Source organism: Setaria viridis, chromosome 6 (assembly GCF_005286985.2).
Source record: "Setaria viridis chromosome 6, Setaria_viridis_v4.0, whole genome shotgun sequence".
Classification (NCBI taxonomy): domain Eukaryota; kingdom Viridiplantae; phylum Streptophyta; class Magnoliopsida; order Poales; family Poaceae; genus Setaria; species Setaria viridis.
In genome coordinates this window covers 3,934,367-3,949,563 of record NC_048268.2, presented here as the reverse complement: position 1 = coordinate 3,949,563, position 15,197 = coordinate 3,934,367, and the positions used below count along the sequence as shown (strand labels likewise).

The 15,197-nt window shown below is 44.1% G+C and overlaps 1 protein-coding gene across 1 annotated transcript; it reads right to left on the bottom strand.

Annotated features, from left to right (window-relative positions):
• Positions 1 to 4,684: 4,684 nt before the first annotated feature.
• Positions 4,685 to 7,005, bottom strand: LOC117859786 ((E)-beta-caryophyllene synthase). Its single transcript, XM_034742968.2, has 6 exons — positions 6,497 to 7,005; positions 6,031 to 6,400; positions 5,714 to 5,932; positions 5,490 to 5,625; positions 5,133 to 5,384; positions 4,685 to 5,041 (listed from the first exon to the last, which is right to left on the bottom strand). Exons 1-6 carry the CDS (start codon positions 6,891 to 6,893, stop codon positions 4,760 to 4,762), a joined length of 1,656 nt encoding a protein of 551 aa, XP_034598859.1. The 5' UTR covers positions 6,894 to 7,005; the 3' UTR covers positions 4,685 to 4,759.
• Between the last annotated feature and the right edge of the window lie 8,192 nt (positions 7,006 to 15,197).

Here is a 15,197-nt window from a genome sequence, read left to right as displayed (position 1 = left end):
TTGACTGAAGTATAAAATTTCCTATTGCATTTGCCCTTTCCCAGACATGCCCTGAGCAGTGACATAAGAGGCGGACTTTCTAAAAGTAGTAGTAGCCGAAGGTTGTGGTGCAGACGCATCTATCTCCTCTTCATGTAGAGTAGCTGTTCGACGACGTTGCGATGGGGAATGAACTGGGGATTGGTCATCGTTCTACAGAGAAAACAATAGTTGGAGTTTATCATCTTCATGTGAACAATAAACGCATCACTAGCTACTAATGAATGTGCATGCAGGTACCTGATGATCCGCGATTGGATCGTATTTAGGTTCATCTTCATCTAGATGCCTGCGAGACCTAGGTGAGCTTGGTTCGTACTTAGATTGAGTAAAATACGATCCACAATCGTCGTTAGAATCAGAATCCTCCTCGAAGGATTCAACATTGTTCTCATTGTTGTCCATCACTCTTAATATGCAAAATTGTAATACTTGCAATTAAAAATAATTCATGAATTTATGCATATCAATAAATATTTGTACACCAAACTTTTCCTTTCACAATTTATACATATTTATTATTCATGAAAATTGTAATTCATAAATATTTAAACACATTGTTACATTTTCTTTTCTAAAATAATTTGCAATCCAGTAACTATATTTGCATGAAAAAACCAACCGTGTGGCTCCAGGAAGAGGAAGAGGTGCTTCGAGGGGAAGGGGGGAGGGGGGGCGGCGCGGGCTCGGGGACGAGCGGCGCCCCGGTGGTCGGGGAGGAGACGGGGCTCGGGGACGAAGCTTTGGTTGGGATTTTCATGTTTGGAACTTTTCTTTCATTTTGTTGATGAGCAGATTTTGACTTCAGATTTCAACCGAAGCTTGTGTGGTTACGGTTGTCAAAATGAAGGAAACCACATGTAATCCTGAACCGGAGATAGCGGTGAAATGAGTGGTTAATGAGCTGAGTAGTGCTGAAAGAGACAGTCTCTATATGACATACACATCACTTTGGAACAAAGGCTCTGGCCGTGCTTTACATAGAAATCAAAGGGGCACCTGCGCCACCCAACGCTCGAACACGGGTGGAGTAACTCCCTTTGGTTGTTCCTGTTCTGCCCGACAGCACTGCAGGCTGCACAACCACTTCATTGAGAGATGCTAGACAAGTATAATAATGGTAGGTATATTGCTATACATAAGCTAGTGATATTATACGTCGTCTCGTGCAATACCACATTTTTGATAATGAGGAGATAAGAGAGTGGGGTGAGAAAAAGAGATCATTGTTTCACGAGACAACCACCTCGTAAGCTAAATTTTAGAAGTACGAGACAACTTCACAACCATTATATGAGTTGTTGCTGTCATACAACTCATAATATTTTTTTATATACATAAATTAAGAAATTATATAGTCCCGGTTGGGAAAACCGAGATATATGAGGTTTCCCAACCGGGATTAATGCTCGTTTCTCTACCAATGTCAGTTAGATGTGCTGTGTAGGTGAGATGGTAAGGAAGCTACACGCAAGGCTTGAGGCCGTGGGTTCTCGAATCCCACGCACCGCGCACACGCATATTTTACGTGAAAAATCGTGTGACTTTAGTCCCGGTACATGTGCGTGTGGGGGGCCTCCCTAAAATTTCTAATATTTTTTACGCAAAATCCTTTAGTCCCGGTTGGTACCGGGACCAATACTCAGCTTTCTACTAGTGAAAGTTCCTGTTGGGACGCAATCTTTTTGACACGCGTTTTTTGTTTTAGATGGTGTACAATATGTAATGGTTGGAGAACGCTCAGCCATGAGATCATTTCGCAGCAGCAGGCAGCAGGCAGCCACCGAGACAATAGGATGCATGACGCTGAGGTCTTGGCAAGGCGTCGGACATAGCGGTAACCTAGTGCCGACGTGGATAAGATCTCGACGTCATAGATCTTGGCGTCAAGCACGGCGCTATAGATCTTGGTGTCGAGGTGTTATCCTATAACTCTTGACGTTTGGAATGAAACAAGTATAATTATTCCAAGAAGCTAGTTAGGACGCGCGTGTCCAATCCCCAAGGTCTGGATTTGAACCCTAGCGCTAAATCTTTTTTTGCTACATTTTTGTCAGCCTATTGGAAAAAAAACAGCCCGCTCCCGCTAACAAAAATGTCGCAGCCTTACTCCGATGGCCTTCCACCAGTGACCAGTCGCCGCGCGCGCCGCGGCCAGCGCCGGGGGCACCAGCCCGCTCGAGCAGCTCCTCCGCCATCGCGTCCCCGGCCACGGCCGGGCAGGTCCGCAAGCTCATCTCTTGGCAGCTAGAACACCTCAGCTCGTGACCTGCAAGTACTCACACCTGACAGATTAGTGCTCAGTCACTACTCGCTCACTCCTTTGCCACTCAAGCGGAAAAGACAAATCTTGGAAAAAGAGCAAGCGGAGAAGAAGCTGGAAGGAGACGGAGCAAGGGAACGTCGGCTATTTTAGCGTATCAAAAAATCCAAGGAGAGCTCCAGAAAATCATAAGCCCACCGAGCTACTACTCACCCCTGATACTGATATTTTCTTCGGCTGGAAGATTGGTACGTCGAATTGAGAGGTGCAAATGCGGTGACCACAGCCACGAAATTATGAGTTGGTACGAAGGCGCTATCGAAATTTTTCCGTGGTTACCCAACGGCGAGTTGTAAGCGGGAGCGGGATATTTTTTTTTCAATGGGCTCACTGTTGACACCAAAACTTGGCCAAAATATGTTGACGCAAAATCCCGATGGTGGTGGACCCTGCATCAGCACATGAGGATCTGGGAGATCTTCTTAACTGCAGTGCAAAATCCAAATTGGCGCGCGTGGTGTGCGCGGGCGTGCCAGTCAGTTTGACCATTCAACTGACAAGGAGATGATAGTCATTGTGAAGTCCGAGACAACCGACTGATCAGGCCGATATAATCCTGGCACAGTAGCAATAATGGTGCAACAAAATAAATCATGACTAATATATTAGCTGTGAAGCCGATTCCAGTGCCTTGATGAATGTGAGTGATTCATCGGCCATCCAACCGATTTAATATAATTTACAATAACCATCGACCAGGCAGCCGATAGAAAACAGGATGCTATTGAGCTGCCGCTCCACCTTAGCTAGAGCCACAAACCGATGAGATCTAAACTAAACTCTCCACCAATATCTCTAGATGAAACCACAGCGATGCGACCGGTAGTTGCAGTCTAGAAATATTTAGCAGGATGTTAATCTGAACCCCACCAGCCGATGAATCCAATCATAACGAAACTTAATCCCAACAGCACTCGAAAGGGTAACCAAGATTAAGATGCAACAGGCTATTAAGCGATCTATCATCTATAATGAACCGATCTAAAGCTAATTAAAGGAAACTGAACGGCAAGATGATAGAACAGATAAATATCAGCCGATGCAAACTTAATCAAGGCTGGATAACTGGTGAATACCGTAGATCAAGACAGAAGCGATGCGCCGTAAGTCGAAGATCCAAGATATTCGATAACTGGTAGATGAAACTAGACGAAACCACAACGATGCGCCCGGTGGTTAAAGCCTAGAACACCTGGTGACGGAACTTTGCAGCTCGCCGGAGATCGAGGTCAATGCAGCCCAGCTTGCTAAAAGGAACTCGTCGAGAAGCTACATTACTCCTACTCCTAATGCAATGGTGTGAAGCCGAAAAGGTAAATAAAAGATAAATGCGTTGTATATTGATCGTGTGATGAAAATTACAACGACCGGGACCCTTTATATTTATAGGGTGGATGGCCTTTGACGTTACATAATTGGCATCTAACCACGTACAAGGCAAGTTACGTACACAATCTTTTCTAATCAAAATTCTATCTCTAACTAAACCAACTCTATCTCTAATCAAGCTTATCCCTAACCAACTCTATCTCTAGAATATTTTATTCTATAAAGCAACCTTCCATACGTGGACTTCCCTTGGATGCCAAACTGTTGGAACTTTTGCATCATCGGCCGATTCCTTCCTTTCAGAGCATATTTCCTACATTTGGTGTCAACACAGGCACCCCAGTTTCGGAGTATGAAGGCTTCATGTTCCGAAACTAACTATAGAAGTCCGATAATTCGGTGTCAACACTTACAAAAATGTAGCAAAAAACAATTCAGCGCCAGGGTTTGAACCTAAGCCTTTGGGACAAGATGTGCACATCCTAACTAACTAAACCACAGTATGGTTGTTACATTCTTCTCGGAACAATTATACTTGTTTCATTCCAAACGTCAAGAGCTATAGGGTAACACCTCGGCGCCAAGATCTATGGTGCCGAGGCCTTGTCCACGTCGGCACCAGTTCACCGCCACGTCCGACGCCTCGCCAAGACCTCGGCGCCATTGGCCATGGCGCCGAGACGTGTTTCCTCAGCGCCAAAAGTCATGGCGCCGAGCTCAGGATCTATATTTTGAAAGGATATCTCCAGGACGTATTTGTGAGTATCTTTCAAAAAAAGGCTAAAAAACAAAAAAATACGGAGAGAGGTACAAAGGTCACCTTGACTTCCTCCATCCTAAATTACTATTCGTTTTGGCTTTTCTAGAGTCATAGCTTTTGCTATGCACCTAGATATATGTCTAGATACGTAGCAAAAGACATGTGCTTGGAAAAGCCAAAATGAATAGTAATATGGGACGGAGGGAGTGTTATTTAGGATCCTGAATGCAAAGTTTTCACTTGAAATCTGATATTTTATTTACTGACATTTGTTCTGAAACGCTCTACTTGATACTGGAACACAAAACTCAAACGAACTTCGCGTACATTGAAGTCAAAGTTTCCTTGAGGTTGCATGGGAGTGTGTATAAATCCTCGCTCTTGTATAAGAAATCTATTGATTGTGCAAAGGTGACCACCTTTTCCAAAAGCACCATGGGATATTTCTGGTCAAGGCACCCTTGGACCATGTCCATCCACGCTCTCTCCAATCTTACCTTGAGCTTTTCAATAGCTTCCTCAACTGTGACCCCGTACTGCTTCATGCAAGTTTGCACCGTGGATGTCATATGGTCCGAAGCTTGTTCTCGCTTCAAGAACAATTGTCAATAAAAATACTTATGAGATATGCAAGTTTAATCTAATGATATGTTGAAAGTGTTGGTATAATTATATATGTACCTCATGTGACATAATGTCGTTCATGATACGTGCGATGACAGTGACACCCCTGACGATTTTCGGATAGGTCAAAGCCCAGTCAATCGCCTCCCTACTAGTCACATCTCCAAGAGAAACGAAGGTCAGGACGACGACTTGCATAGCTGTAACGCTTCCCAACGAGATCTGCAGATGCTCGTCAACATCGGCAGGCACGTAGTGTTCATCACGCCATGTGACCTCAGCGTGGTAGGATTTGGTAACGTGAAGTGCCTGAACATTCAGTTGGATGTCCAGATGTTAACATTGACTAGCTTCCAAAGCAAAACAATAAAAACACTCCCTGTTTTTTTTCTTCTCTTATTAGGAGCCACTTACCATTTCTTTTACCACCTCGGCATGCTTGTTATTCTGAAGTTTTAACTCCCCTATGACCTTATCGGTACAGCGAATCACATTTGTGAAGAAGGGCCTCAGGTGTTCTGGGATTTGTTCCGCTGCCTTTTCATCCCACCTATTTCCGATTTGAAGCAAAGTTAAATTTTTTATAGATCGTAAAAGTTCTGAGGTCATCCACATGTTATGTAAGTTCAGTGACTGACCTCTCTAGGGCCGAGGTAAACATGTTGCTCTCCTCTGTGCTGCTATAGTTGTCATAGATGTCATCCAACAACACCAGAAACAGGACCTGCTTTGTAAGCATTATCCGTGCATATGAGTAATAAGGCTCATAAACAATCCCCGTCATGCAAAAATGCATCTCCACCAATCTATCCCTTGAAAAGGTCAGATCTACCCGTGATCGGAGATCCTTCCACCATCTGTGAATTGGGAATAAATATGATTATTAGCGTACTACAATGCACATCACTACATGTAAAATCTTTATAAATTTGAACCAATGTGTCGATCTTCTTACATCGTAAGTTCTTTCAACTCGTTGCCGTAGACAACTTGGACGATGTTGTAGTCGAGCTTTGCAAACTCCAGTATGGTATCATCTCGCATCGCCTTCTTCTCGTACACCGAGATGAAGCGCCTCGCTTCCACTCTCTCGACCCTCCTGAATCGAGTTGTCTCCAATGTCACCCTTACCTCCTCTAGTAGAGCTGGATCCAAATTTGCTTTCATCAGCAGAGACTGGAGACGGCTCTTATTGAAGGCGATGATGTTGTCGAGTATGTCCTCCCCATGCACCCTCATATGCGCGGCATCGTACAGCGTCGTCAAGGTGCCGACATCGTCGCTCGAAATGTGTCCTTGCTCATCTCTGAACTTGAGAAACACATCTGCACATTGAAGTTGAACATTCATGCATTAACGTTAATAATGCAACTCAGAGTTGTAGCATAAAGTAACGAAATAGTAACAAGTAAATTTCTTACCGGAACTGACGGTGTACCCATGCTTCCTGAGCAGATAGAACCTCAGGGAGGCGACGTAGAGGTCGTTAGATCCTCCATCCTCGTCGCCGTAAACAGCAAGCAGCAAGTCATCGATCTCCTTCTTGAAGTGGTAATCCACTCCGAGCCGCTGCAGAGCGTCGACGAGCTCCAGCTTCCGCACCAGGTCGTCGTCGTTGGAGGCGGCGAGCACGATCCGCCTCACCTCCTCCTTCAAGGCGCGCGCCTTCTCCTGCATGGACAGGAGCTCCTCCGTCGTGCACGGCTCGTAGGAGATGAAGAAGTCGCCCCACACGCTGGGGGCGTACTGCCGGCGACAGTCCTGCTCCGCCGCCGACTGCGTCGCCGGAGCGGTGGCGGCGGCGCTGCAGATGGCCATTGCAACGGCTCGGCTGGGACAGTTTAATTTGCGATAGTGTGTCAGCACTGGATGGTAGGTCGATCTCCAGAGCTCGAGGGAAATGGATGGCTTGAGAATGATGCTGGCATCCCTGCCTCTATATAGAGGGCGCACGTAATCACCAGCAGCGGTCAACTCGTCTAGATTCTTTGCTTAAATTCCTGGCGCGTGCATTGGAATATAAACCGTGTCGTCATTTCTTCCCTGCATACGTACATGACTATATCATGACACGCGCAGGTAATACATGCATGTATACTTAATAACTTAATTAGTATTTTCTGTATTAATTGTTTATTGCGTCCCCTACTCAGTCAGATGTGCAATTATTTATTGCATCCCCTACTCAATCACATGTGTTGTGTAGGTGAGATGGTAAGAAAGCTACGCGCGAGGCTTGGGATCGTGGGATCGAATCCCACGCACCGTGCATGCACATATTTCGTGTGAAAAATCGCGTGACTTGCGACGTGCGCGTGCGGGGGACCTCCCGGGAATTTCTAATATTTCCAATACCAACCGGGACTAAAGATATAGCTTTAGTCCCGGGTGAAAGACCCAAGACTAAAGGCCGGTTGGAAAACCTCATATATCTTGATTTTTCCAACCCAACCAGGACTAATACTCGTTTCTCTACCAATGGATACACACTCCTCAAAAGAAGATATTTGAAGCCAAAAATATATTATTCATTATAAAAAAAGAAACTACCTATACGATGGAAGTTTGTGGATAGTGTACTATCAATGCTTATGTACAACTTTTCAATATGGTTAAGTCGGATGGTGACGAGTCGTGGTCCTGTACTGCCTTTCACACCGGTTTCTATTAAGGTGGTCACTGCATGTAGTACTTGAAAATGACCTATAGTGAACATCGAAACAAATACAATTGGCAATTTTTCTTTGAACAAATCTCAACCAGAACCAGGATATGCTTCGAGCCTCATATATCTTGATTTTCCCAACCCAACCAGGACTAATACTCGTTTCTCTACTAGTGGATACACACTCCTCAAAAGAAGATATTTGAAGCCAAAAATATATTATTCATTATAAAAAAAGAAAATACCTATACGATGGAAGTTTGTGGACAGTGTACTATCAATACTTATGTACAACTTTTCAATATGGTTAAGTCGGATGGTGACGAGTCATGGTCCTGTACTGCCTTTCACACCGGTTCCTATTAAGATGGTCACTGCATGTAGTACTTGAAAATGACCTATAGTGAACATTGAACCAAATACAATTGGCAATTTTTCTTTGAACAAATCTCAACCAGAACCAGGATATGCTTCGAGCCTCAACTGTGGACATGTCCCTCTTTTGTGTTTATGTGTTGTTTATGGTGCTGCGAGATGCCATCAAAGCTAAAACTCACTACTAGAAAAATAACCTTCCATCCTCCACAAAAATCTTGGTTGTTTTTGCACCCGGGACTAAATAAGCTTTAGTCCCGGTTGGTGTGATCCTCAATAAAAAGCTTGTCTGTGGAGATACCTTTAGTCCCGAATGGTAACATCAACCAGGATGATACTTTAGTCCCGGTTGGTGTTACAAACCCAGAATAAAGCCTCCGAGAGCTTCATAGGGTGACTTTTACTCCCGGTTGGTGTTACCAATCCCCCACGCGTTACTAAAAAAGGATTGCATCCCCTACTCAGTCAGATGTGCTATATAGGTGTGATGGTTATGAAGCTACGCGCGAGGCTTGAGGTTGTGGGTTCGAATCCCACGCACCGCGCACGTGCATATTTCGCGTGACTTGTGAATTGCAATGTGCGCGTGTGGGGCGCCTCCCAGGAATTTCTAATATTTTTTTGGTGCAAAACCCTTTCGTCCCAGTTGGTATTGCCAACCGGGCCTAGGACTAAGGTCCCGACTGATTAGTCCCAGTCGGGGTCGGGGTGCTTTCACATGTTTAGTGATGAAAAATGGTGTGATGAACGTGTTTTGTGCAGCAGCTATGTGGAAGTTTGTGGAAAGTTTACTATCGATGCTTATGTACGACTTTTCAATATGGTTAAGTCGGATGTTGACGAGTCGTGGTCATGTACTGGCTTTCACACCGGTTCCTATTGAGGTGGTCATTGCAGTACTTGAAAGTGACCTGTGGTGAACATTGAACAAAATACAATTGGCAATTTCTCTTTGTCCAAATCTCAACCAGGATATGCTTCCAGCCTCAACTGTGGACATTTCCCTCTCTTGTGTTTATGTGTTGTTCATGGTGCTGCGAGATGCCATCAAAGCCAAAACTCACTAGTAGAAAAATGACCTTCCATCACAAGTAGAAAAACGACCTTCCATCCTCAACAAAAAATCATCTTTAGTCCCGTTTGGTAACACCAACCAGGACTAAAGGTGATCCACAATAAAAAGCTCATTCGTGGAGACACCTTTAGTCGCGGTTGGTAACATCAACCGGAACTAAGGTATCCTGTAGTCCTGGTTGATGTTACAAACCCGGAATAAAGCCTTCGAGGGCTTTATAGGGTGACCTTTAGTGCCAGTTGGTGCTACCAACCGTGACTAAAGGGTCCCCCACGCGTTATTACAAAAGGATTGCATCCCCTACTTAGTCAAATATGTTGTGTAGGTGAGACGGTTAGGAAGTTTCCCGTGAGGCTTGAGGTTGTGGGTTCAAATCCCACGCACCGCGCACACGCATATTTCGCATGACTTGTGAATTGCGACGTGCGCGTATGGGGGGCCTCCTAGGAATTTCTAATATTTTCTTGGCGCAAAACCTTTTAGTCCCAGTTGGTATTACCAACCGGGCCCAGGACTAAAGGCCGGGACCTCTAGTCCCGACTGATTAGTCTCAATTGGGGTCGGGGTTCTTTCACATGTTTAGTGATGGAAAATTGGTGTGATGAGCGTATTTTATGCAGCAGCTATGTGGAAGTTTGTGAAAAGTGTAATATCAATGCTTATGTATGACTTTTCAATATGGTTAAGTTGGATGGTGACGAGTCGTGGTCATGTACTAGCTTTCACACCAGTTCCTATTGAGGTGGTCACTGCAGTACTTGAAAGTGACCTGTGGTGAACATTGAACAAAATAAATTGGCAATTTCTCTTTGTCCAAATCTCAACCGGGATATGGTTCCAGCCACAACTGTGGATATTTCCCTCTCTTGTGTTTATGTGTTGTTTATGGTGCTGCGAGATGCCATCAAAGCCAAAACTCACTAGTATAAAAACGACCTTCCATCACTAGTAAAATGACCTTCCATCGTCAACAAAAATCATCTTTAGTCCCGTTTGGTAACACCAACCGGGACTAAAGGTGATCCACAATAAAAAGTTCGTTCGTGGAGACACCATTAGTCCCTGTTGGTAACATCAACCAGGACTAAAGGTGATCCTTTAGTCCCAGTTGATGTTACAAACCCGGAATAAAACCTCCGAGGGCTTTATAGGGTGACCTTTAGTGCCCATTGGTGTTACCAACCGTGACTAAAGGGTCCCCCACGTGTTATTACAAATGGATTGCATCCCCTATTTAGTCAGATGTGCTGTGTAGGTGAGACGGTTAGGAAGTTTCACGTGAGGCTTGAGGTTGTGGGTTCGAATCCCACGCACTGCGCACGTGCATATTTCGCGTGACTTGTGAATTGTGACCTGCACGTGTGGGGGGCCTCCTAGGAATTTCTAATATTTTTTTTGGCGCAAAACCTTTTAGTCCCGGTTAGTATTACCAACCGGGCCCAGGACTAAAGGCTAGGACCTTTAGTCCCGACTGATTAGTCCCAGTCGGGGTCGGGGTGCTTTCACATGTTTAGTGATGAAAATTGGTGTGATGAACGTGTTTTGTGCAGCAGCTATGTGGAAGTTTGTGGAAAGTTTACTATCTATGCTTATGTACGACTTTTCAATATGGTTAAGTCGGATGTTGACGAGTCATGGTCATGTACTAGCTTTCACATCGGTTCCTATTGAGGTGGTCATTGCACTACTTTAAAGTGACCTGTGGTGAACATTGAACAAAATACAATTGGCAATTTCTCTTTGTCCAAATCTCAACCAGGATATGCTTCCAGCCTCAACTGTGGACATTTCCCTCTCTTGTGTTTATGTGTTGTTCATGGTGCTGTGAGATGCCATCAAAGCCAAAACTCACTAGTAGAAAAATGACCTTCCATCACTAGTAGAAAAACGACCTTCCATCCTCAACAAAAATTATCTTTAGTCCCGTTTGGTAACACCAACCGGGACTAAAGGTGATCCACAATAAAAAGCTCGTTCGTGGAGACACCTTTAGTCCCTGTTGGTAACATCAACCGGGACTAAAGGTGATCTTTTAGTCCTGGTTGATGTAACAAACCCGGATTATAGCCTCCAAGGGCTTTATAGGGTGACCTTTAGTCCCGGTTAGTGTTACCAACCGTGACTAAAGGGTCCCCCATGCGTTACTACAAAAGGATTGCATCCTCTACTCAGTCAGATGTGCTGTGTAGGTGAGATGGTTAGGAAATTTCACGCGAGGCTTGATGTCATGGGTTCGAATCCTACGCACCGCGCACGCGCATATTTCGCGTGACATGTGAATTGTGACGTGTGCGTGTGGGGGGCCTCCCGGGAATTTCTAATATTTTTTTTGTACAAAACTCTTTAGTCCCGGTTGGTATTACCAACCGGGCCCAGCATTAATGGCTGGGACCTTTAGTCCCGACTGATTAGTCTCGGTCAAAGTTGAGGTGCTTTCACAAGTTTAGTGATGAAAAATGGTGTGATGAACGTGTTTTGTGCAGCAGCTATGTGGAAGTTTGTTAAAAGTGTACTATCGATGCTTACACTTTTCAATATGGTTAAGTCGGATGGTGACAAGTCATGGTCATGTACTGCCTTTCACACTGGTTCCTATTGAGGTGGTCACTGCAGTACTTGAAAGTGACCTGTGGTGAACATTGAACCAAATACAATTGGCATTTTTTCTTTGTCCAAATCTCAACCAGGATATGCTTCCAGCCTCAACTGTGGACATGTCCCTCTCTTGTGTTTATGTGTTGTTTATGGTGCTGCGAGATGCCATCAGAGCCAAAACTCACTAGTAGAAAAATGACCTTCCATACTAGTAGAAAAATGACCTTCCATCCTCAACAAAAATCCTCTTTTGACCCGTTTGGTAACACCAACCGGGACTATAGGTGGTCCTCAATAAAAAGCTCGTCCGTGGAGACACCTTTAGTCCCAGTTGGTAACATCAACCGGGACTAAAGGTGGTTGATGTTCCTTTAGTCCCGGTTGATGTTACAAACCCGGAATAAAGCCTCCGAGGGCTTTATAGGGTGACCTTTAGTCGTGACTAAAGGGTCCCCCATGCGTTACTATAAAAGGATTGCATCCCCTACTCAGTCAGATGTGTTGTGTAGGTGAGATGGTTAGGAAGTTTCGCGCGAGGCTTGAGGTCGTGGGTTCGAATCCCACGCACCGCGCACATGCATATTTCGTGTGACTTGTGACTTGGGACGTGAGCGTGTGGGGGCCGTCCCAGGAATTTCTAATATTTTTTTGGCGCAAAACCCTTTAGTCTCGGTTGGTAGTCCTGACTGATTAGTCCCAATCGGGGTCAGGGTTCTTTCACATGTTTAGTGATGAAAAATTGGTGTGATGAACGTGTTTTATGCAGCAGCTATGTGGAAGTTTGTGAAAAGTGTAATATCGATGCTTATGTATGACTTTTCAATATGGTTAAGTCGGATGGTGACGAGTCGTGGTCATGTCCTGCCTTTCACACTGGTTCCTATTGTGGTGGTCACTGCATGCAGTACTTGAAAGTGATCTATGGTGAACATTGAACCAAATACAATTGGCTCTTTTTCTTTGACTCAACCAGGATATGCTTCCAGCCTCAACTGTGGACATGTCCCTCTCTTGTGTTTATGTGTTGTTTATGGTGGTACTAGATGCCATCAAAGCCTAAACTCACTAGTCCCGAATGATTAGTCCCGGTTGGGAAAACTAAGATATATGAGGTTTCCCAACCGGGACTAATGCTTGTTTCTCTACCAGTGACTAGCGGTCGTGGTTGCCATTGTGAACGGCTTTGGTACAGTCAGAAGATGCAAAATGAGCAATTGTGGACCTCAACCGAGAGTTTAAATTAAAGTGGTTCCTCTGCCATGAATTTTGAGACGAGTTATCTGGTGTTCGACAATCAGAGACGCCATATGTGTGCTGCAATACTTTAGAACTTGTTTGAGATTTAGTTTAATGAAATCAATGCAATGTCTCGACTGATAAGGTCTTCGAATAACAAACCAACATCCCAACATCGATGCTTTTGGCTTTTCTAGGTTCATAAATATTTATATGCATCTAGACATACACTGTATTTAGGTGCATAGCAAAAACTATGCATATAGAAAAAAACTAAAACGGCATAGAATTTGGGACACGGGAGTAGTTTAGTGTCATAGGAAAGAGTTCAAAATCCTCATGAACTGATTTAAATTTGACTGAACTATAAAATTTCCTATTGCATTTGCCCTTTCCCAGTCATGCCCTGAGCAGTGACCTAAGAGGCGGACAAGAAAAAACATAGACAATTAGTGGTACGACGTTTGGATTGCGGTACGAGAGGTCAAGCTCAGACGGTGACAGAGGTGTGCAGTGGGCGTGTACGGCCGTGTTCTGTTCTGTTCCAACATTGATGCGTGCTGGAGTGAACTGTAGTTCCTATTCCGCAAGAATCTTTTGTCTTGTTTACTGTATTCATCCTCCGTCGATCAAACTTTGAAATTGATCAATGATAAAACTTGAGCCAAGTATAATTGTCATGCTCCGACGGTCCGACCTCTTGCTGTCACACTTTTTTTCCAGGAAGTCGAAGCTTTGGTTGGGATTTGCACGTTTGGAGATTTTCTTTCATTTTGTTGATGAGCTGATTGACTTCAGATGCCAACCGAAGCTTGTGTGGTTACAGTTGTCAAAATGAAGGAAACGACATGTAATCTTGAACCGGAGATAGCGGTGAAATGAGCGGTTAATGAGCTGAGTAGTGCTGAAAGAGACAGTCTCTATATGACATACACATTACTTTGGAACAAAGGCTCTGGCCGTGCTTTACATAGAAATCAAAGGGGCACCTGCGCCACCCAAAGCTCGAACACGGGTGGAGTAACTCCCTTTGGTTGTTCCTGTTTTGCCCGACAGCACTGCAGGCTGCACAACCGCTTCATTGAGAGATGCTAGACAAGTATAATAATGGTAGGTATATTGCTATACATCCAGTGATCTTATACGTCGTCTCATGCAATGCCATATTTTTTGATAATGTGGAGAAAAAAGAGTGAGGTGAGAGAAAGAGGTTGTTGTTTCGTGAGACAATTACCTCCTAAGCTAAATTTTAGGGTTACAAGATAACTTCACAACCATTATACGAGTTGTTGCCATGCAACTCATTATATTTCTTTTTTATATACGTAAATTAAGAAATTATATAGCTCTATTAGACAATTTAAATGATAACCCATTGTACGAGTTATCTATTAAGTCATCTCAAGATTACGTATCAATGTATGATACCTCTTATTAGATGATACCAATGTACTTGCCCTAAGAGCAAGTATTATAAGGCTTAGTCAGCAAGCAGAAAAGTTATCCATGTCACTGTTGGCGGGTGTTAGCATGCCAGTTTGTGAACTGCAAGCGCACGGATCATTGTAGCTTTTCCCTTAGAGTATTCGTCCAAGGTTTATTAATCTGTGGATCGGCAGCGAACTGACTAGGGTTTTCCATCTAATCTAACGGAGCAATCCTAACATGAAGATTGATTGCATATGAAGGCAAACTTGTTGTAAAGATTAATATCATGAATAAGGGTAGATCACATCCACAGATATATAAGATATAGCACCATTAAGGGTAGCAAGAGCCTATCATCTTCTAGTTGTAGTTCTAGCCAACGAGCAAGCGCATCATGCATCTCATCCAAAGCAACCTTTAAACTACTACCTCTGGTCAACCTCCCGAAAACCTCCACCCTACATGGAAGCAGACCCCGTCACGATTTCCCCTATCGACGCAGGCAGTTTATGAGCACGGATATAGGTGAACATGTCAAGCTATCAAGATGGGTTAACATACTAGATCTAATCACCATGATTACATAAAGCATGCTATGTAGTCTAACCTAGGATTTGACTAAGGAACAAGCATATTCAAGATAGATAGAAGGCATAAAAGGAGGCATTGAGTCGCTAATAGATCGGATGACAAGAACACATTGCTCACATAATAGATGTATTTAGATCATCACCTCCGAGTAGATACC

What these genes read in the sequence shown, in the direction of transcription:
- LOC117859786 (XM_034742968.2), bottom strand. Translation starts at nt 6,893, where the DNA reads ATGGCCATCTGCAGCGCCGCCGCCACCGCTCCGGCGACGCAGTCGGCG. An exon ending in TGGGTACACCGTCAGTTCCG is followed by an intron (nt 6,401 to 6,496) that starts GTAAGAAATTTA and finishes TTCAATGTGCAG; the next exon opens with ATGTGTTTCTCAAGTTCAGA. An exon ending in GAGTTGAAAGAACTTACGAT is followed by an intron (nt 5,933 to 6,030) that starts GTAAGAAGATCG and finishes CCCAATTCACAG; the next exon opens with ATGGTGGAAGGATCTCCGAT.